Genomic DNA, 23,268 nt, shown 5'->3' on the forward strand with positions numbered 1-23,268 from the left:
TTTCATTGAGTCTCTAACAGGTACATAAACAAACATCACCTTAAAGATGTATGTTTATGTCACAAAAAAGACAAATGTCTGTTATTATTTAGTATAGTTTTTCACAAACATAACACATAGAGCATAACTCAATAGATTTGATGCCGCTATAGCTGGCAAACTTTCAGTCTAGTCATTGTTTTATTCTCGGAAGCACTCACCGTATCAAACTTGTAAACATGACTTGGCTTCCTGCTGGACTGATTAAACTCCCTGAACTTATGTAAAGTCAGCTATCAGATTAGAGCTTCCCCAAACCTCAAAAGTGCTTTCAACTTTTTGTGAGAGTTATTCAGATGGTGAGTGAAAGGACTGTGGGTGGTCTGTGAATGGTCTGTGAGCACTCAGTCAGATACTGAGACTGGGTAAATACAGATGATATTTACCCTATGATTGAAGTGAAACTTTCTGTCCACAGGAGGTGTTCATCTATAATATTTTTATTTGCTTCAAACGTCTGGATTGATGTTGTTTTTGTTCCGTTTTCGAGTGTATCGATTGTGTTCCTTTTTTATTTTTTAGTCAAAGATGTTTAAAATGTGCCCTTCTGGTTCGCTCTCATTGAAAAATGTATTTCACTTTCCAGTTTTAATTCAATAGCGCTATTGACCCTGCACGTTGTTTTCTCCGGGTTTCTTTCTATAGCCGTCATTACAGCTGGTATAACAAAAACGCACATTCCCTCATACCATACCTCTTTGTCCTTCCTCTTTGTCGTCCCGCCCAGGCATGCAGACGGATCGATAAAGTTTTGGGATGCCACAGCGAGTAAGTGTCTTTTCTTTTCAGAGCTCTCTCGCCCCTCTTGGCTTCACGCTGTTTCTGTCTCAATTTCTTACCGCCGCAGTGATTCGTATTAATAACGTCCCTGGATGCTTTGTGATGTGATGATGACAAGCTCCGCCTCTGTCAGTCACACTGCAGATGTTGTATAAGCTCAAGACGTCAAAAGTTTTCGAGAAGCCAAAAAGTGGAGAGATGGGGCGTAGCGCCGAGCTGGTGGAGGAAGACCCTTTCGCCGTTCAGATGATCAGCTGGTGCCCGCAGAGCCGTATCTTCTGTGTGGTTGGCATCAGTGCCCACGTCATCCTATATCGCTTTAGCAAGCACGACGCCAACACCATCATCACAGTGAGTTGAATAAACAGTTCAGCACACAATGAACAGTACTTCCTGTTTGTGTAGATTTCCATACACTTTTGATAGTTAAAAAACATATCGATTTGATGGATTAAACTGTGTTTTTTCCTGTGTTTGTGTGCTCTTATTCATTTGAAGTCCTTGGAGGTGCGACTACAGTGCGATATGGAGGATGTGATTTCTCCGTCTGATACTGAAAACACCCCATGTTTTTCGGACCCCAGCGGCCATTCTCCCCAACCCCAGCCCCCCAGTCCCCGCAGCAACACACCGGACAGTGTGCGGGACAGCATTCCCTGCCTTAAGTCAGACATTACATTATTTATCAAATTATTTATAAAGAAACATTAAAATACTTAATACTCTGAGTATTTTTAAGAATAAGACTCTTTAGATAGATTACTAGATAAGAAAATACAGTATGTGAAGAACTTTAAAGAGCCACACAGATCCTCGAAAAAATGTGCAAAGTAGTTAAACCAAAAAGTGCACAATTAATACAATTTTTGGATTCTCAAGTAGGGAGTCGAAATTTGCATCTCACTGGCTCTTTAAGGCCAAAGCCTGAAATTGCAACTGCAAAATAACTTCTAATATTTGTCTGTAAGGGTTAAAGATCGTATGATTCGAATGCCTCCCGGATACCAGGCAGAGCTTGTGGTTCAGTTGCTGTGGGTCGACGGAGAGCCACCTCAACAAATCACCAGTCTGGACTTAAACTCCGCCTATGGCCTGTAAGTGGCTTTCCTCCTTAAATAAAATTTTCTTTTTATAGAAAGTTGCAAAGTTCACTGAAGTGATTGTGACAATTAGGTAACGGCACATACACACAGACTAAAAATTGCAAATGGCACTCCGGCTTGGTTCTTTCAAAATGCTGGGTTGCAGCAAGCTGCATACTTTACTAGGATTGTACAGCATCACTCCATTGGCTGTCTTTATAGTTCTGCATGTACATGATTCAACTAAATGTTTGTGATTCCTTTTAATGCAAACATGCCTCTACAGTAGCCTATGTGAATAAGGCAATTTGGTATATACGATCAACGCTATCTCACGAGAATTCATACATATTTTACGTGTCAGCTAATTTGTATTAATTCATACACCCACATTAATTTTGGTACGATTTGCCTTGACGTGACGTTGGGGTTAGGTGCAGGGTTAGGGGTTTGGTTTATTTTTTTCATGAGAATCGTACGATTTTGCATGATTCATTTCATATGAATTGATAAGAATTAGCCAATTCGTAAAATATGTACGATTTCTTGTGAGATCACCTTGATTCAATATATGATTTTGATTCAAGTGGTTAAACTGAGACCATATAGTTTGACCTTCATTTGAATCATGCACCTGTTGTCATCCTGTTTTGATTTACTTGTAGCCACATATGACCTTAAACATTAAAGCATTATTACAAGAGCAAAGGTTACACTGATGCTGTCTGGCTACAATAAACAGAAAGACTTTAGTTAAAGTTTAAATGTCACTGCACATCTAGATTTCTTTCAGTTTTCTTTTATCTGTCATGAGATTTGCTTAATGGTGACACGGCATGCAGGTTGGTTTTTGATATTACTAGGTACATTAAATTTTTCGAATCTAACTGCAAAGATCCACATGCGCATATGTAGAAACACAGACAGCCTAGAAATTGTTCAGTTGGTATTTTTGTGTTGTTTCTCTATCTCCTGCAACTACCAGTAAATAATGCACAGACAGTTTAACTGGGTATTCGTAGTGGAGTGAATGACTCTCAGTGCCTCTAAGGCATGCAAAGCTCGCTGGCTATTTACAGCAGATCGAATGAGTCAAGCATAAGCCAACTTTATTTGCTGTTACTTCAGTGAAGTGAGGTGTGCAAGTACAGTTTTAGTTTTTCAACAACATCAGATGACGTAGATTTATATAAGCCCAAAATGGGAACATAGCCTCATTAACATTAAAAGAACAAAGCATTTATGTATTCATTTAAAATGGGACACTACACTTCTTTTAAAAATAGGCTCATTTTCCAGCTCCCCTAGAGTTAAACAATTGATTTTTACTGTTTTGGAATCCATTCAGCCAATCTCCCTGTCTGGCGGTACCAGTTTTAGCATAGCTTAGCATAATGCATTGAATCTGATTAGACCATTAGCATCACTCTCAAAAATGACCAAAGTGTGTCAAAAAGCGGAATATTATTATTCAGTCCCCTCTAACATTCCCTGTCATCCATACACCAATCTATTACCCATGACTGGCCTGTATAAGCTTAATGTGTGACTGACACCTTTACAGTAATACATAAGCGTTTGTTTTAATGAAAGAGTTTGTGTGTGTGGTTGTATAGGTTGGCTTTTGGTAACTGCAATGGTTTGGCAGTTGTGGACTACCTGCAAAAAACTATTCTTCTGTGTATGAGCACTGTGGAACTGTACGGATCTGCAGACCCTTTCCAAAGGCTAACACGCTCTCCTCGTAAGAACCGTCAGTCCACATCAGGTACAAACACAATCTGTTTCACACACCACATACATTCAAGTACGGTCTGTAACTAAGCTATAAAATAATCAGCAGTGGACACTCACATTACTGGCATGGACCGCCCACAGTCCGATGCAGAGTCTGATGCATATTAGACACATACAGTACCTTAAAAAAGTAGTTTGGCATACTTTAGGGTGTAGGGTTGGGTATCGTTTAAAATTTTCTGATTCTGCTTATGGAATCAGTTTCTTATCGATTTCAGGTTCTGATTCCAATATTTTTACTGAGAGAAAAATTTAAGCAAATACTTTCAAGATTTTTACCACAAATCCACTGGCGGCCGGTGACTTCTTTTTTTTTGAGGGTGCTCGATGCAAAGTTAGTCACAGCATGCGTAGCCCGTCATGTTTGTGGTTCCTTTTTTCACAATATGTGTTCTGCACTTTGAGAGATCCTATGTGCATCACGCGTCATGCCAAAATAAGTGCCTGCTGCAGATGCGTCTAAGGGTTAATGATACAAGAGATGCTCGCGTTTTTCCAGATACTCGCATAATATCATGCGTAATCAGAGTTTACTGTAAAGGGAGTTTCTTGCGTGTATTTTGTGAACGTGAGTGTCTCTTTTATCATAAACGATTTTGACACGTGTGCACCAGGCACTTTTTTGACAAAACACGTGATGCACACAGGATCGCAGAACACATATTTTTGAAAAGGGTACCACACCCATGACACTCCGAACACTTGTTTTGAATTAGCTCCCCTTGGATGAGCAGTCACGAGCCACCACTGCACAAATCGTGTCATCGCCCTGTGATATTCATTCACCATCTCATCTAGCCCTTCATGGCTACAGTGAACGGATTCTCTTTAAATAAAAATACTGAATACAAGTAAACTAGGTCGCAACAAGTGACTGTTTAAAAATAAAAAATACTTAATCATTCATTAAGAGGCGTTTAAAGCTAAGACTTGTCCATTACGTTTTTCATGAATAAAACACAAATTGTTTAATGCCAGAATGAATGATACAAATTTATATAGTTTAAAATAAACTATGTTGTCGTGTAGCTGCCTAATGTTTTTTATGTTTGCTGATCGTGATCGCTATTAAAAAAACAAGTAAACAAAAGTGATTGTCAGTTTATCCAAAAGTATGCGACTGTAATTCGAAGGTGAATTTGTCTTTTGTACCCGACTGTGAGATGCTGCTATTGCTAATATTAGCTGTATCTGGTGCGTTGTAGGATGACTCACGACTGGGAGATTTAAACACGGTACAAATCTTCAGATTAACGCTGTGTTGAAGCAAATGTTTCATCATAATAGAGGTATCTCCTCACTTAATATTGGGCTACTAATCATCCCCTACAACAACTAATTGGCTATATCACTCTGTCTCCTCTCCACTAATAAGCTGGTGTGTGGTGTTTGGTGGACGTTCTGGCGCAATATTACTGCCGTCCCATCATCCAGGTGGATGCTGCACATTGGTGGTGGTTGAGAAAAATCCCCCTTTCATATGTAAAGCACTTTGAGAGCTGCAGAAAAGTGCTATATAAATGTAACTTTTTTAATATTATTATTATTATATAAAATATCCTCTACCACATGTATTGCCTTTGGCAATACTACAGTCACAAAGTTAAACCAAACTTTTGAACATTTGCTTCAATCAGTTATATTGCCGAGTATAATGAACTGTGCATGGGGATCTTGATGCAGGTCCTGGCAGATAAATACAACTGTAAAATGCTCACTGCTGTTCGCCATGTGAGAATGACTGAAAAAGTAAATAATCGATAAACAGAATCGAAATGTGCGCGTCACATCGATTTCCCGTTTGTTTGTTTGACCTGTTCTTAAATGGAACCGCTTCTCGATACCCAATCCTAACTGGGTGACATTATGCAACTTTTGTGAGACTGGGCACGCAGGGTTTTTAATATTTATGTAGGAGTTTATTTTTCACAAGGTCACATTGGCATGTCTGAAAAAGGGTAAATTTGTCAGGTTAGTGAAATCAAAGCTTTGAAACATAGGTAATTAGATGCATGTTAACTAGACATTTAAGTGCAAAGCTTTGTATTCTGTTTGGTTTTCTCTGTGTGAAATATATTTGAAATAATCAGTTTGTGTTACTTTTAGAAAAAGTGAAAGTCTGAGTATACATTTTTTTGCTATTTTCTGTGCTTTTATAAATAGTATACTGTAGTTACAAAATAGCTGGTTGACCTATTTCTGTCTAAGTGGGCGGTTCTTGACCAAATAAATAAACTCTATTGTAAATCAGACTTTGTGTCAAAAGTCTGGCAACACGAGATTAGACCATCTGCAACATGCTTAGCACTTCAGCTTTCAAAAACAAAGGGTCTCATTCACTAATAATTATAGTTTCAGAACCTCATTAACCTAAATGAGAAAGCTTGTTAATTGCAATTAATAAAAAAATTATACAAATGACATCCATCTCCATATAAAGGCTTTCTGCACAAGCTCTTCTGTACAGCTATGTGCCAACAAGTGCAGCAATAGTAAAGTAAAATGTTTGCTTTTCTGAATAATAATTGGAGTGAGTCAACCAGGGGCGCAGGGAGTAGGGGAGAGTTGCAGCACCCCCTAATTTCACAAGATTGGAACAAATTTTGGTTCATTTATTTATTCATTCGGTGTGTTTTATTGAGTGTCACTTCTCTTGTTGGTAAACACTATAAACACTCGTTTTTTTTTTCATTGAGTCTGTCTAGTTTTTAAAAACATGCTTAAGAAAGATGAGCAGAATTCAACAGAGATGCATGTGGCTCATACATCTGGCTTTTGACATGATATCCTTGATTCAATCCACCTTTTTTTTAAATAAAGTGTTTATTAAGAATGAATGCATTTATTGGGTAGGATTAGTGGTCGTGTAGGGAGGGCTTTAATTCTTCCAATATTGCAGCATCTATTTAATACATATAAAAATTTACACTTTATGTTATTATTGCATCCTGTTAAAGTGCACCTATTTCATTGCTAAAATACAGTGTTATTTTGTGTATTTGGTATAATACAATGTGTTTGCATGGTTTAAGGTTAAAAAACAAATAATTTAGATACCGTACATTTTTGTAGCTCCAGATTTCACTTTCTTCCTGAAACGCACAGATTTGAAAAGCGCTGTGTCCCTGATTGGCCAGCTAATCTGTACGTTGTGATTGCCCTGAATACCTTTGCCGTCAGCCGGAAATGTGAAGCTCCTTACAGTGTTAAAAATGCTAACAGAAGTTAACTTACAGGCTGTGAGTCAGAAGCGGGAATAATTATGATAATGACCGTTGTGTCCATGTCAACAGGCCGAGGAAGTAAACTATTGCCTACAATCCCTGTGTTTGTTGTAGTACAAGAAAAGAGATTTACGTTGGAGATGATAACTTGTGTCATTGTTTACTTTGGACAATAGGTGCTCTTTAATATACAAATATACTGAGGTGCAAATAGTATCTGCCAATATAAAGAATACATAGTTGTGGAGGCTGCTCCTGTGCCCGCATCACAACTTTCTCATTCAAACCCTGCAGCGATCTGAAAATACATGTTAATTATTATTATTAATATAGAGAGGATTAAAAAATGTTCTGGACCTTGGTGACTTTATAGCTGGTTACGCCCGTACACACAGCACACCAACCTAAAACATTTCCCTGCGCCCCTAGAGTGAACTTATTTAAAAAAAAAATAAGGTGATCGGCTACATTTATATGAAATAATCTATCCCAAATCAAATCAAATTAATTTTTATTTTTTATTTTTGTTAGCCTAAAAGAAGAATTACAGTGTTTTAGGGTCTTTTATTTTTAAAATTATGACGTAATGTGTCTAAGGCCAACAGGAGCATTTGATTTTGGTTTATATGTTGTTTGAATTGTTTCTCAATTTAACCTAAAGTTAAAAAAAATAAGAGTGACTGTAACAAAGTATATTAAGTGCTATGTAAAAACATTTATACAGGTTTAACACCCAAACCCATTTCTAGTGAATGAGACCCAATCTTTGCGAATCTGTCTGCAAATCATACTGTCATACTTCTGTCCATGCTTGGAAATTTTCTGTCTGTAATGTTGCACAAGCACACAGTCCCTCTCTTATAACTGCATGGGATGGACTGCATTCATTGTTGCCTCCTTTGCATGTCGTCCTTTGTATATCTGTTCTGCTGTTGATCTTTGCTTGAGCACGATTCCTAACAGAGAACACAGCAAACCTGTCATATTGAATCTCTGCTACTAATCCAGGCACAGATCACACTCCACATGCCCTCCTCTCCTCTGTCCTTCTACCACACGCACACACACACGGACGAGCCAGAGAAGGGAAGTATCATGAGCGAAAGTGCTGGAGATGAAGATATGTTTTCATAGAGCTTCATCAAAAGGAAGCTGCGGGGAGGCGGCCATGCTGGCTCCTCACTTCAAAGCAGTCGCTCCCCCTTCTCTTGTTCAGGCAGCCGTATCTTTAGAAACCGAGCAGCTTTGAGCCGACATGGAGATGCAGAGGTGGGCAGAAAGGTCGTTTGGTGCATTCGAGGAGTGATTTCGATTCATAGCTTATGTAAGCTCTCAAAAAAGATGGAGAGCGTCTCAATGCTCACCCACACATTCAGGTCTCAGTCTGAAATTATCTCTCTGTATATTTTTATGACCGCAAATCGTACCCGAAAATACATTTTGAGTGGCTGTTCCAAAAAGTTAAGACTTAAAGTTATTGCCTATAACTTTTAATATAGCTCTGGTTTTCTACATTTTTTAATTGTTTTTGGAAGCAAGAAAGAAAAATAAACGTTAGGCCCCGTGTTATACATTACATTCATTTTCTCCCTCACACAGTACAATGGGTCTTGCTCAGATTGCAGCCACACACCTTTAGTCACTCTGAGCCTGTTTTGTTCTTCTCTCTTCCCCTCCTCTTTTCCTCCCTCACTCCCTTTCTCCTCTCGTGGGTGGCGGTGATGGGGCATGGGGGCGCTGTCGCAGACACTTGCATGCGTGGCCTGTCTTACTTTTATTCAGATTCAAAGAAACGGATCCGTACTTCTTACCAGAGTAAGTCACGTCTCCGTTGAAGGGCCGACGGCGGCAACACAGCAGCAAGGAGGCAAGGCGGATACAATGAGATGTTATTCATTAAAATTTATCAGTATTTTTTGAAAGATTTTTTTTAGCATGTAGTATAAATCTGAATCTAAAGTATGTTATAGTCAGGATGAATTAACTATGGTTACTTTGATTTAAAATGTATACGATGAATTTAAGTACATAAGAGTATGAAAACATCCAATCGTAATCTTTGATTGTCTCCTTGCTAAGTGTTGTTATTGGTTTGTGCCAGAGTTAATCAGACATGATCACATGTTCTTAAAATGTCTAATAAAATAAATAATTACTTATGTAACAAAAACAATTTTGCGACAAACAAAAAAAGATTTTCCTACTAGCAAAGCATTTTATCTACAATAAAATGCTCAGCCATGAACATGATTGAAGCTGATGGATTTGTCCAGTGTGTACCGTAGATGAGGCTTTCACTGCATTTACGTGATATTTTTGATTTTATTTTTGTTGTACAATTACTGCGATTATACTAATCTTCTACATAAACTTCTTCTTTTCAGAAGGATTTTTTTGTTCTTCACCTTTTAAGGGCATTTCAGATGGTACGCGGGCGGCAGTCGCGAGTGTCTAGTTCATTTTTAATAGGAGACATGCGAAAACACAGGCTGTTTCACATGTGGAGCAGTACTTGTGCACCCAAAATCCTGTCCCACCTGTGAGCACAGCTCTTCAAGGCAGGCGCCGGCAAAAATATTTGCACCAAATGCTGCACAAAACGCTTTAACTACATAAGAAAAGTGTAGCGTGGCGATTCCGCTGCGTACCATGTGAAACACCCATCACACAGTAACTGATATTGTTGCAGTGCAGGCCTTACAGTATAATATTTTTGCCGTTGTGCCTTGAGTAACAGTAATGTTACTTGTTTTTCACCTCGGTCTCTCCTGCATACACACGCAAACATGCATGAAAGTGTTGGTGGTGTTGGTGCACATGTTTGATTTTGGAATGAATGTACACATTATCCAGAGGTTACATGAGCAGTTAACTCTTTCACCGCCAGCGTTTTTAAAAAAAGTTGCCAGCCAGCGCCAGCGTTTTTCATGATTTTCACCAAAGTTTAATGCCTTCCAGAAAATGTTCTTCTTTAAATATATAAACATACAATATACCAAATGAAAGAACAGACCCTCTGCTTTCAAACAAAAAAAAACGTTTCATCCTACCTTTAGTGGTTCTTTTGCAATCAGCTTTTGAATATGGGTAGGTTTTTGCAAAAACACCATATTTTGAGCAAAAAGCAGAAATAATTCCATTTTTATGACGGACTTTTCATAGAGATCCCATTCAGAGCGATCTTTAAAACAGACACGGACATGCAGCAGCTTGGCATAGGGCAATACTTCCGGTTTTAAAAAGTTGCGGAAGGGCGCCACCTGGTGGATAATAGCGGTATTGCGGAAAGACGGAATATCTCGTCATTGGCGGGGAAGCGTTTTCTCTTAATTGACGAGAAATCTCGTCAATGGCGGGGAAAGAGTTAAACAGCTTATAGCAGCTCACCTGATCTGGTGTTCAAAGCAGTAATAAAATAACAACAATGTGAGTTGAAGTTTTTTGTAAAATAGCAAATATAGCATGAGGTGAGAAATATATATTTTCCTTGCAAAAATATATAACGTTCCAGGATCATGGTGGTGTCCCAGACCACATTGTTTGTTCTGGTGGTTTGATGCATGCAGATGTGTTCGGTGGCAATGAAATCCAATGATTATTTTCATTTTAACTCATCTTATCGTGCTTTTCATGTTCCTTCATGGCAGGCCTTACAGAGCTTTCTGATAATCAGGTATCTTTGGACCTGGAAAGGAGCAAGTCACCCACCTCAGGTAACCACACCCAATCATGACCACACCCATAGCTGATTGTCACACCAACTTACAACCACACCCACTCATCTGGCCAGATAGCCACATAAATTTCTGACTAACCTACCTCAGACAGCAACATATATAACTGCTTACATTCACCTATGAATATGTGTGAGTCTTTTAGCCACACCCACTGCTACCTCTAATCTCTTCACCAGTCACTTTAGAAAATCTGTATTTACTCAAAGACCGACTGCAGCTATTTTTGGATGTGTGCTTTCTAATGAGCCATTAAAATCCATAACAAATGAATGTTAATGTGTGTTAAGTTGTTTTAAAAATGTTTGCAGGCTATTTGTTGGTTGACTTTTTAAAAAAGTGTAACACTTGTCAATAGCATACGTTTTAGGTGGGACTGCTTGTTTTGATGAATAAGGGAGTTTATCTTCTTGCCAATATATGTTGTAAAATGCGTTCTTCAAATGAAAATCGCTTGACTCTATACTAAAGTGACAGAGTATATATAATAATGCAAACTAAAGCCGTATTTCTCAGACAACCTTTCTGCATTTCTATCTCATTTTCTTTTTGTCTTCTTTCTTCTAAGTCTGAAGTTTTTTTTCACAGCACAGGTCTGTAATCCCTGAAGGCTTTTTCTTCAATGTCTGTCTCTCTTTCTTTGTTTTTCCTTTCTTTTTAACATCATATCCAGAATTTTGATAAGGATAAGATGATGTTTACAGAACTTTGCTCATCACGTTTGTGGCATGAATATGATGAGAACAATGGCGCATGTCCTTGAGAATCCAAATAGAGCTCTTAATATAAAGTAATCCAGTAAGGCTTTGACACTTCAGTTGATGAACTGTTTCATTGTGTGTTTTTTGAAGTTGTTTGAAAAACCAGAGACACATTTTGTGCAGTGTCTCTGGAATACAAAATTCGCTGTTTGTTCTGTCTGTCTTTCGCTCTCATGTCTTGGTGCAGTTGAAGCCTCTGCTTGTTTTCCCAGTTCCCATCTCAGCAGGCTGCCCCTGAAAGATGGAAGTCACTTGGGAAAGTGGGCTCTAGCCTGACGCTGGGTTTATTTCTGAATTTACTTCTGTAAACACTGTCTGTGTATCAGGGATGAGGAGATCTAGGCATTTTGAAAGAGATAGCGCGAGCAAATATGGAAATTCTGTCAACGGCATTTGAATTTACCATGTCATGATTCGTTACACGACTTTTCATTCTTGGATGAAGTGTTCTTTTACGAATTCAGACCTTAAATTAAATACATTATGTGTTTGCGATTTATTTTCCAGAATGCTTTGTAGCAAAAAAATCGTCTGTCAATATTTTGTCCCTTTTGTGTTTCTTTCTGTGGGATTTGTTGCTTTGACCTCCTGCTGCTAGGTAATTCAAATGTGTTTTTGTGGAAGCTGCTATTATGACTGATGTTTGAAAATGGCCTGGCTGGATGTCAGCCACTGAAACATATACACATTATAAAGGCAGCATTTTACTTAAAAATCCTTAAATGAAGATAAAAGTTATTCTAAAAGAACAAGAATAGAATATTAAAAGAAAAAGAAATTTTTTTTTTGAAAGTCTCGATCCCAATCTCAACCACATTTGTACTCTGTCATGTCTTTGTCCCAGACTAAGAAGATGTGGGATTTTATTTCAAGCTTTAGGTGGTATTGACAGTGTTACCTCCAGAGATATCACTCCACTTTGAAGTGTTACTTCTGTGTTTGCCAGTTGTTGTTGTTTATTGTTTGTGCAGTTGCTATATTTGTCAGCAGGGTTGAAGTGGGTTGCTAAGGCCGACTACACTGCTAGGCGGTTAATAGGATGAAATGTCAGCCATCGACTGTGTGACCAGTAGTGATATTTTTAGTAACAGATTATTTTGGAATTAAAAGAAAAAGATGAAGGTTTAGAGACCAGAAAATCTAAATCTAAATGAGCACATATAAATTAATGCAATAAAGGGAAAATGCATCAGAACTCATGCTGTGCAGTGTAGGAGAAAGTTACTTTTAAAAGTAATGCATTACAATATTAAGTTACTCCCCTAAAAAGTAACTATTTGCGTTACTTAGTTACTTTTCATGGAAAGTAATACTTGCGTTACTTTAAAGTTACTTTTAAATTACTTTTAGTTACTTTTAAGTTACTTTTTCTTACTTGGCTGAGGCTTGATTTCTTTCAGGCCTGGCAGGTGTTTTTATATAACTGAGAAGTTCTGCATTCAGAAATTGCATATTTCCATCGCAAAAATGTCAAGCTCTGGCCTGCCATCTCCGTTTCTGACTCAAACTGTTCCCGCTCAGACACGCAGACATAGAGTGCATAATAAACATGTTCAGTTTAATTTATTACATTAGATTTTTTTATCTAATTAATTAAACTAAAAAGTAACTCACATTACTTTTTTTTAAAAAGTAACTCAAAAATTAATGTGTACATTTATAAAGTAATTCGTTACTTCACTCGTTACTTCAGAAAAGTAATATTATTACGTAATGTATGTTACTTGTAATGCGTTACCCCCAACACTGATGCTGTGTAATTATTTTGAATTGGGTCACAATGACAACAAAATTGCAGTTTATGCTCTGCACTTCTAGGATTTCATGACATAATGATTTGAAACGAGGAGTTAAACACTAAATTATCGGTTTTGGCAGATGTCACTCTAAGTTATTGAATATTATATCGATATAAATTTTGTATTGGTGCATCCCTAATATAAACTGATGGTCAGCTACAGCACAGCTAAAACAGACTACTTTAACAATGTTGTCTATATTGTCACCATTTTGCATTTTAAGCCTCAAGTCATGGATTTTAATGCCCAGCAAACCCTGTCTACGATGTTCTCGTGAAAAAGTAAAACAACCTAATTTGGCTAAACCATAATGAGGGTGCATTTACTTACAGACGGCACAGTTTAATGCTGCACAGATGTGGCATTAATAAACTTTTCACAGTTTTACAATTACAGTTACTGCTGACAGGAAACAAAAGCGTTCCCAGGTTATCACAAGAACAAGTTTATATCAGCACTTATGTCATTTATACACAACTATAGACACCTCTGATACTTCAATTTGGAAGCAGCACTGTACCTACAGAGCTGCCTTAACTTCAAAAACATCTTAAGTAAGATCAACATAGAGAAAAAGGAAAAGCTGATGGCACAATATAAAGGAAAAGGCCATTTTGGGCAGTGTGAGTCACATATCTAAATGTTAAGAATGACTGTTTTGGAGAAAGCAATATAAAGCTTTTGGATGGGAATGGTACTTGGTTCATAAAAGGACTGAGAAGGGCCATTCATGCCAACCAGCAGGGTTTGCGATATGCTTGTGCGCCACTTAGAGTGCTGTATTTTCATCTTTACCCCAGCAATTTGGCCCCAATTCACATCAATCACGATTCACGCCATCAGGTCGACAACATCTGCAGTGATTTGTCAGTCTTGCGAATTCATGATGTGTGATGTGGTTTAAAAATTGGGGGATTTCCACCATTCAACAACTGATGAAGACCCTCCTGTGAGGTGACATATATTCAGTAAATGAAAAGACACGTCCAGGTGCTGCTCGATAAATTCTGTCAGACGTTTTCAACGTAGAATAAACTTTGCAAGAAATGTTTAGGAATAAATTGCAAGAAGATGCCATAAGATTTCATAATACTTTTGAGATGGGGTAGTTTAATTGTCTTCCACTATCTGGGGCCTATTATGTGTTTTCTTTACAAATAAAAAAACCTTTTCTTGCACATGTAAATATATAGAATCTTGTCTAGAATGTTAATAATATAATGGTTTTAATAGAAGATTGCTTTTTAATTAGTTTTATGCTTCCATCCTACAAAAATCTAAAGACCTTTGTATTAAAAGTTGTTTAGCAGTACTTTAGCCTCACTGAATCCTCAACATGTGACTGTAATTGTGTAATTTTTGATTTCCAGCACCCTACTCCCCTTCCCTGCATAATGACCCACGAGGCACAGGAGAACCTGTGTCTAACCTCCGGTCCTGCCACTACAGTCCTGTGTTTTATCTCCTAGACAATGGTAAGAATGTGTCCAGCCCCTTAAAAACACACACACACGCACACACACACACCGACGCTTTTATTTGCGTGCGTGTGTGTGAGTGTTTGTTTGGGGGTCGCATGCTGCAGTAGAAGTAGCCTCACGCTCGTGATGCCACATGCCACGCTCTTTGCTGCTGAGGTGTTAGGCGTGTGTGAGTGTGAATGTATGCGAGTATCTGTGTGGGTAGTATTGGCATGTGTGTGTTTGGGGCATGATAGTAAACAGTACGTACCATCTGTATGTATGTTAAAGATGAGATTTCATCACAATGGCCTAGACAGGATGTTGAATGAGTTATAATATGGACTCACATTACTTATTTTGCAATGCTTAACAGAATTTGATGCACACCAAATGAATAACACATTTTATAAAGTAGCTTAACATTCCCAATATGTGCTTACTTAACTCTTAGGCATATGTAACATATCTTAGGCATATGTAGGCATATGTAACAGGGTCAAAATAGTGTTTAAGTTAAAATATAAACATTTACTTGTTATGTTTTTAAATTTCATGTCATTTTGAAAAGATTTAAAGTGCAAGACAGGTGACTCAAATTTGAAAGATTTATTAGGATTTCTATATACATGGCAGCAATGGACAGTTATGTTTGAACCTGTTTGGATCATGTATGTACTGTATGTGTGTGTAAATGTGAACAGGTGTTTGTCAATGTCCTACTGGCTATTATGTTTGTAGACACTTACTATCTTGGAATGGTGTTCATTTATTGGTTAACTTTTATTGATTAAAGGGATAGTTCACTTTAAAATGAAAATTCTGTCGTCATTTACTCATCCTCATGTTGTTCTAAACCTGTATGAATTAATTTTTTCTGATGAACACAAAAGAAGATATTTTGAGAAATGATGGTAAACACACAGCAGTAAGTGACCATAGACTTCCATAGTAGAAAAAAAATATTTTGGAAGTATTGTGATAAATAATGAAGAAATATTTTGATAAATGATGGTAAGCACACAGTTGACAGTACCCATTAAATTCCATCATAATTTGTTATTCCTACTATGGAAGTCTATGGTCACTTACTGTTGTGTGTTTACCATCATTTCGCTAAATATCTTCTTTTGTGTTCATCAGAAAAAATAAATTCATACAGGTTTAGAACAACATGAGGGTGAGTAAAGGATGACAGAATTTTCATTTTAAAGTGAACTATCCCTTTAACATTTTACTTATAATAAAATTGACATATGGCGAATAATAATTTGTTTAACTCTTTTGCCACCAGCGTAAGCATTTTTCAGGATTTTCACAAAAGTTGAATGCCTTCCAGAGAATTTTCTTCTTTAAATATATAAACATACAATATATGAAATGAAAGAACAGAACATCTGCTTTCATCCTAACTTCATTAGTTCTCTTTTATCACCTCTCAAATATGAGTAGGTTTCTTCAAAAACACAAAATTTTGAGCAGAAAAGGCTGAGACAATAAAATTAGTTAGAGATCAGTTTGAGAGCGATCCTAAAAACTTACACGGACATACAGCTGTTTGCTCTATCGCGATACTTCCAGGTTTTGTAAGACGGGAAGTGCACCACCTGGTGGATAATAGTGGTATTGCAGAAAGCCGAAAATACTCATCATTGGCAGGGAAGCGTTTTCTCTTAATTGACGAGATAATTTGTCAATGGCGGCGAAAGAGTTAATCTGGTCAAAGTTTTTGTTTCAAGTTATATGTTTAAACTTGAAAGTTTAAACTTATTTAGTTGTTGCATTTACACCATATAGACAAAGGTTTTGAGACGCCCATGAACAGGTTTGACTACTTTAGACATTACAGTAAGCAAAATCTTAGTTTCTATAGCATATAATGATATTCAAGAAAATTGTGTGCTGCTTATTTGATAGAAGCGCACAAACAGTTTGGGCAGAACACCTTTTTTTATTCCAACATGACAATGCCTCTACAGTATGTACAAAGCAAGGTTAAAAATGAAATGATTGATTCAGTCTGGTGTGAAAGTACTTGACTGGTCTGCACAGAGCCGAGACTGGAACCCAGCTGAACACCTTTGTTATGATTTGCAGGCTTTGAGCCAAACACTCATCACCCAAACCCATCAATGATTTGTACACGGGCAGAGTCATTTCAGCACAGAAAATTCCTTTCCAAAACTGTTGCAACAATGACGAAAACAAAACTATTTAAAATAGTATTGTATGGTTTAGAATTAATATTTGTTTTTATTGGAATAACTGCACTCTTCGAAAGGATGTGTTAATTTTTACGATCTTTGTGCATAAAGCTTTTAACACATTATGTCTCATTTTCTGTTAAAATATAACACAAGTTGTGTTAAAAGTAACACAAAATGTGTTGTTTCAATAATAACACAGATATGGGTGGATTCTGGGACAACACATTTAATGTGTTGTCCCACAATCAACAATAATGTGTTGTTTTAACACATTCGTTCGAAGAGCGTGGAATAGATAAACATGTTTACACATATACTGAATGCATTTTTTCACTTTATTCATGGGGAGAACTGTTTAATCACTAGGTAAAAAAGCAGGTTAGGTAAATTGGAGATGTCAAATTGCCCTTCTCTCAGTGTGTGTATAGATCAACGTGTGTATAGTTTTTGGACTGTGGAAGGAAACCATATGTAAGGGATAATGTATAGGCAGCCGGTAGTTATCGGAAAATAAGCCCCGACAGTGTGATCAGGACCCGACGCAAAGCGGAGGGTCTTGTTTCACACTGAAGGGGCTTATTTCACGATAACTACAGGCTGCCTCTACATTATCCCGCTTATTACACGGCTACTTGCCACATAAGAAAAAAAACTGGACATGAATATGAATTTGAAACATTTTATTTGGCATATTTGTTTTAAATTAACATTTTTATCCTTCCACAAAACTTTGCACAGATGCATAAAATGATCGTAATACCTTATTAAGATCCTCTGGTTCATACATGTCTGTCTCCATTTTTTTCTCTTTTAGCCAGTCTTTGAGAAGTTTTAATGCCCATTCTGTATTTTTTTGTGTGTTGGCTTTGTAGCTGTCACGCTCTATTTTGTCAAGTTCAGTCTCAGTAAGCCCTCTGTGTCTTGTCGTTGTTCGTTCTTCTATCCACTGTTTAAATGTTTTGTTTTTTTCCGTACATGTTAAAATTAATGTCAAAATTGTCCATTCTTAATTGTGGTTGTCCAGTGTTTGTCACAAGATGGCGCCAAACAGTAATCTTTGTTGGCGCGGAGGGATTTTAAACATACAAGTAGTACCGTAGTACCGGCTATGCGTTATTACTTTGGAGCGGTTATTATTTGAAAAGAACGAACCTGCAAATGTCTCAACTGACCAATCAGAATCAAGCATTCCAGAGAGCCGTGTAATAAACTACTATAGTACCCAGAGTAAACCCATGCTAACACACTGAGAACACAGAATACAGAGACCTCCTAACCCAGCCAGGGCTTAAACCGGGAACCTTCTTGCTGTGAGACAACAGTGCTCTGTTTAAGGTGGCCTCTGTGCTGTCCCAAACATCTTTATCTTTATTGGGGCGTCCCAGTACTTTTGTCAATATAGTGTATTTTGCTTTTGTTCATTTGTATTTCTAGAATTTCTCTATTTCCTGGACATGTGTGCTATGTTTTTTGCCTATAACATTTCAAACAAAACATAAATCAATTTGCATTATACTGACTGCAAAGCTTTGTTACTGAGCATGGCAGTGAGAATGGCTACAAGCATGAGCATTAGATTTATGCTAATAATGCTTTGTTTACCTTTGAAAATGCCCTGCATGTTAATGGCCTTGTGTTGGCTCAATTTAAAAACATAAATAAAAAAAACAAAGGTCACTTAAATGGTGACACTAATTAGACATGCATTCTTTAGCCAGAAAATGAAAGTGTTTTTCAATACCATACAAGAGGTAAAATGCAACAAGAGTAAAATGATCATGATTAGCCATTCAATACGAACAAAAAAATACATTGTGGTTTAAAAATGCTAATGTGTGTTTGTGAGAGTAAAATTACTTTCGATTCATTGTAGTTTGCCATCTAAATCTCTAGCGCCCATCTGAAGTATTTTCCGCCTCTACGAATTAGCCAAAGATGGCGTGAGCTGAAAGCAAAGAAGTCCCTAATTCATGCAAATTGCAATGCAGGATGGCAGAAGACCATTTTTTGAGATCAATCCAAAAACAATCCCAAATTACTATTCTTCTGATTCGGCCTCACAGAGGAGACGTGGTGTTTGGAATGGCTAAACAACTCCTGAAATTCTGCCCATGGAAAAGACAATAATACAGAGAAGCCACTGGAGGTCTGACGTTGAAATCAGCGGATGCCAGCTGTTGTTTGCCATTGTGGCTGTGCCACTGGATTACAATAACCAATGATGTGCAACACATGTTTACGCAGACACACATACACGCAACATACAACTCATAGCTTGTGTATCACTCTCTCATTGCAGCATGTAGGGTCACGCTTTTTGGTCATTTTGTCCATTTCTCTACACATGCACATCCATGTGCAAGCTGATACTATCGGTGTAAAAACTATTGGCAAGGATTCCACATCTAAAGCTCAGTTTATTGATCTAGGGGGGTTTCAATTACTGCAACTTCCAGGAGCAATTTCCTTCCATCCAGAATACTGTCCATCTTTACATCCATGGTGGAAGAGTGGGAAAAAGTGAATACCATAACCATGTCTCTAAATTCAAATACTTTGTTTGTTCAAAGTATATCCACATATATATATATATATATATATTTTATATATTAAGGAGATGATTCCCTCCTCTACCACCTATAACAGCAAGAAGCGCAAAATAGGCTATAGGCTTATTTAAAGAAGTACCAGCCTACTGATGTGTCCCATACATTTCATCCGGGAAATATGTAACCCTGTCTGTGAAATCCAGGCTAAAGTCTCATAATCTAATTTTGAGATTAGAAACATTTCACTCAATGATTTTGCTTTCATTAAAGATATCAAGGTTATATTTCCACAGAATGTTCTTTACATTATATAGGGTGATTTTATCCAGAAAACAAGTTAACAAATTTAGTTAAAGTAACATAAAATATATGTAGATTTTTTTACAGTATGTCAACATAGAAAAGACAATTGCATACATCAGATCATTTCATGGGGTCTTTACGAAGAGCAACGTCAGTACCAAGCCTAAAATGATATTGTATAATTGCACCCCACTTTACAAACTTTCAGTTGAAAAGTCTTTTAGATAACAGAAAGTCTTTGAAAAGTTTCTTGCTTGATTATTGATGTATTTTATATTTACAGCTGTGAAAACCTATAATGAACTGATATTCAGAATCCATTTTTGAGTTTCTTTGATAAATCCATCTCCGCAGTAATTTTACCATGTATTCTTCCTAAAACATTTAGCTCAGCACATACTACTATAACCTTTGCGGATGCAAAATGCTTGCAAAATGTTGACCTTTATCTTTTTATACTTTTTGTGGGTGTTGATAGTTGTATGTGTGATTTGGTTTCTGTGTTGTTGTTGTTGTTGTTTTTTTTTTTAAATCAATTTATGAAATTTTACTATGTCATATGTCCTTACCTCACATTGGAGGGAATAAAAATAAACATGGATTGTGTACTGCATGCACCGAAAAAAAGTACAGATACGTCTTATTTTGTCTGGTGGCAGTACGCGATGGGGCATGGCAGTCGAATGATGCGTCACATGTCAATGTGTACACCTGCATGTGTTGCGCAAAATAATTTTCTTTATTTCATCAGTATATGATTTAGATTTGATCTGATCTCTTCGTTTTGTTGATCTTTGCATCTTTCGTTTTATTTTCTTGAATCAATTAATTGCCCCTTTTTGTCCTATTTTGTTTTGTTTCAGTAAAGGGACCAGGCAGAAAGTTAAGTCTACCCACAGATCTTAAGACTGATCTTGGTACGGTAGGCCGAAAGCGAGCAGTTCATTTTCTTGATTCTTGCCTTCGATTCATCAACTTTCTCTGTTTCCATCCTGTTGAGAATGAAATGATAAAGCCCCTGCACTTTAAAGTTCATATTTGATGTATTTTTAATTTGATCGCTTTTTGTCACTTTCCTCTAATTTGAATTCATAAAGTGGCGCTCCATGAAGTTTCCTCTTTACATCTCTGTGTGTGGTTGAACTTTTTTTGCTTTTCAATGTACATTTTGCAAGTGTTTACAAAGGTGGTTTGTTCAACATATTCATTCCTAAGTTAAAAAGAGTATCACTCTAAAAACTTGCTGTTTCGCAATTGGTTCATCTTTTACCTCTAAACAGCCTTGCTCCATCGTAATTGGATCATTGTTTATCTCAAAACATGCTCTAACCCTATTGGTTCATTTTCTTACTCTATAAAAGCCTGCTTCATTGTGATTGGATCATTCTCTATGGCTCTGAATAGACATGCACTTATGTAATGAGTCCATTTTCTGCAACTGAGCTTGCCTCATCGTGACTTGGACCATTCTTTGGCCTTTTATGGCAACGCTCCAAAATCTCTCACTGTGTCTCTTTCGCCGAGTACTTGTTCTTCTTTACTGTTCCTCTCTTTCTCTCTCTCTCTATCGTCTGGCTTTTTGTTTCGTGCTAGGCTGCGACTAACACACCTCTCGCTGAGGGCTGAACACTTGAACAATTTCTTGTGCCAAATATGTCCTTATGTGTAATAACAAGTTTCTTTAACAGGTTGACCTGAACAGCATTACAATAGGAAATGTTCTGGGCTGTGAATAATTACTCTTGTTTCTAATCCTTGGAGGTTTTGATATTTGACCTCGCTGGAAACTGTTCAGAATATCTTACAATGCACAGTGGGTCATTTTATAATACGAAAATGTTAGCTTGAGGGTTCTGGTCATAGAAAGATTGGTAACATACTAGAAAGGTAATTTTTAAGTGGGAGTGAGTTAGAGAGGCAGTGTGGGTGTATGTGTGTCTATAGTTAGGTTGGTGTTAAATTGCTTTATGTAATGTTGGTGAAGCAGAACTGTCTCCCCTTGAATGCACCAGGGCTGTAGCTGACACTCTCAGGCTCTCAATGAATGGCCACTGGGCTCATTTAGAAACATTGACCCTTACCTCTGGTGCAAGCCAGGGAAAACAGGCATGAAAATGACAGCGGACAGGGTCAATTATTTGGGCTTTCTCATCCCAGAGGCAGCTCTGTCACATTGTCCGACCCTCCAGGGCTGCTATGCAATGATTCCTCTGGGCTATGTTGAACAATTGGGACAATTTTAAATATTTAGTAGCTACAATCAAAAACAATTTCTTTCCATTAAGTATCAATGACTGCTACAAAATAGCATTAAAATATAACTTTACATTGTCAGAAAAAATTATGAAAAATGGTCCTTAGCTGTCACTGGAGTGGTACCCTTTTCTATCTAAAGAGTTCATAATAATATCTCAGAGGTACATACAGTATTGGTATCAAATGATCTGTGCCTAAATAGTACATTTTAGGACTTTTTAAAGGGTTCACCTCAGAGATCTTTTCTGACAGTACACAGTAAAATGGAAAGGATGATAACAGTAGATGACTTAAATAAAAATGACTTTACAATATTGATGTACTTATTACAGATGGTGTTCTTACCAATGCTTTGTTTCGAGGTTTGGTTGAAGAGACTTGGCTACATGCAGTATTAAAATGAAAATTCCACTGATAGGAAATATCAGCAGACAGTTGTGGATTTGGATGGCTGCGTTGGCATGAAATTGATTGATCGAAAATGATATAAGATCTGAATGTGGGAAAGAGGGAATATGCAGCTAGAATATTAAAATAGTCAGGAGTCTATCAAAGTCATACATAAGGCTCTGGTTAGGCAGGGTCTAGTGAGACTTTCACCCAGGTGCTGCTGAAAACTGTGACTTCCCTGCAGGAATAGAATGAGTTTTTGGTTTGTTTGTTTTGTGAAATCAAGCATCATCTTTTTAACTGTCTTGGATTAAGATGGGATGAGAATGCCTTTCCGAATGCTCGATTAAGTTTTTTTCTTTTCCTTTTTCCATTTCTTTCTTTCTTTTTCTGAATATACTGTTCTCTCCTTTGCGGCTCCATTTTTCATCTCACTGTCCTTTTCACCTCTCTCTCTTACTAATCTCAGTATGTTTTTTTTTGCTAATGCTATGCCCGTTGTTACAGATCATGTGAATGGACATTGCACTAGCCCCACCTCTCAGCCCTGTCCTTCTGGGAAGACCAGAGTCCCGGGGGGCCCAGAAGGTGCACGCCTCGCCCGCAGAGGGCCCGGCCGACCACCCTTCCGCAAGGCCCAGTCCGCCGCATGCATGGAGGTCTCTTTGCCTGTGTCCTCCCTCACCGAAGGTGTGTGCTTGTTCTCCAACTCCTTTATCCCTTTAATTCCACGTATCCACATCCCTTCCTGCATGTTTCCCACTCATCAAGGGATACAAGGAGGGGGTTGGGGTTTTATTGCGGTTTGCACTGATTTGACTGCATTTTGTGTTTAATGCTTTGTTTTTTACACTGTTGGAGAGATTGGTGACTTCAACAGCCCTTTC

The 23,268-nt window shown here is 37.5% G+C and overlaps 1 protein-coding gene across 10 annotated transcripts in view; it reads left to right on the plus strand.

The window, feature by feature from the left end:
• Positions 1-23,268, plus strand: part of stxbp5l (syntaxin binding protein 5L) — a 167,385-nt gene that overhangs the window by 126,623 nt on the left and 17,494 nt on the right. For 2 of the 10 annotated variants that reach the window (XM_065251620.2, XM_065251624.2), the window contains exons 14-23: positions 767-807; positions 953-1,170; positions 1,318-1,484; positions 1,788-1,913; positions 3,518-3,669; positions 8,669-8,737; positions 10,570-10,635; positions 14,587-14,691; positions 20,599-20,652; positions 22,889-23,071. In XM_065251620.2, coding sequence (XP_065107692.1) covers positions 767-807; positions 953-1,170; positions 1,318-1,484; positions 1,788-1,913; positions 3,518-3,669; positions 8,669-8,737; positions 10,570-10,635; positions 14,587-14,691; positions 20,599-20,652; positions 22,889-23,071 — 1,181 coding nt within the window. The remainder of the gene's footprint in view (positions 1-766; positions 808-952; positions 1,171-1,317; positions 1,485-1,787; positions 1,914-3,517; positions 3,670-8,668; positions 8,738-10,569; positions 10,636-14,586; positions 14,692-20,598; positions 20,653-22,888; positions 23,072-23,268) is intronic. The other 8 variants (XM_073811919.1, XM_065251629.2, XM_065251625.2 and 5 more) reach the window with 5 other exon arrangements.

This window comes from Paramisgurnus dabryanus, chromosome 15 (genome assembly GCF_030506205.2).
Source record: "Paramisgurnus dabryanus chromosome 15, PD_genome_1.1, whole genome shotgun sequence".
In the NCBI taxonomy this organism is placed as follows: domain Eukaryota; kingdom Metazoa; phylum Chordata; class Actinopteri; order Cypriniformes; family Cobitidae; genus Paramisgurnus; species Paramisgurnus dabryanus.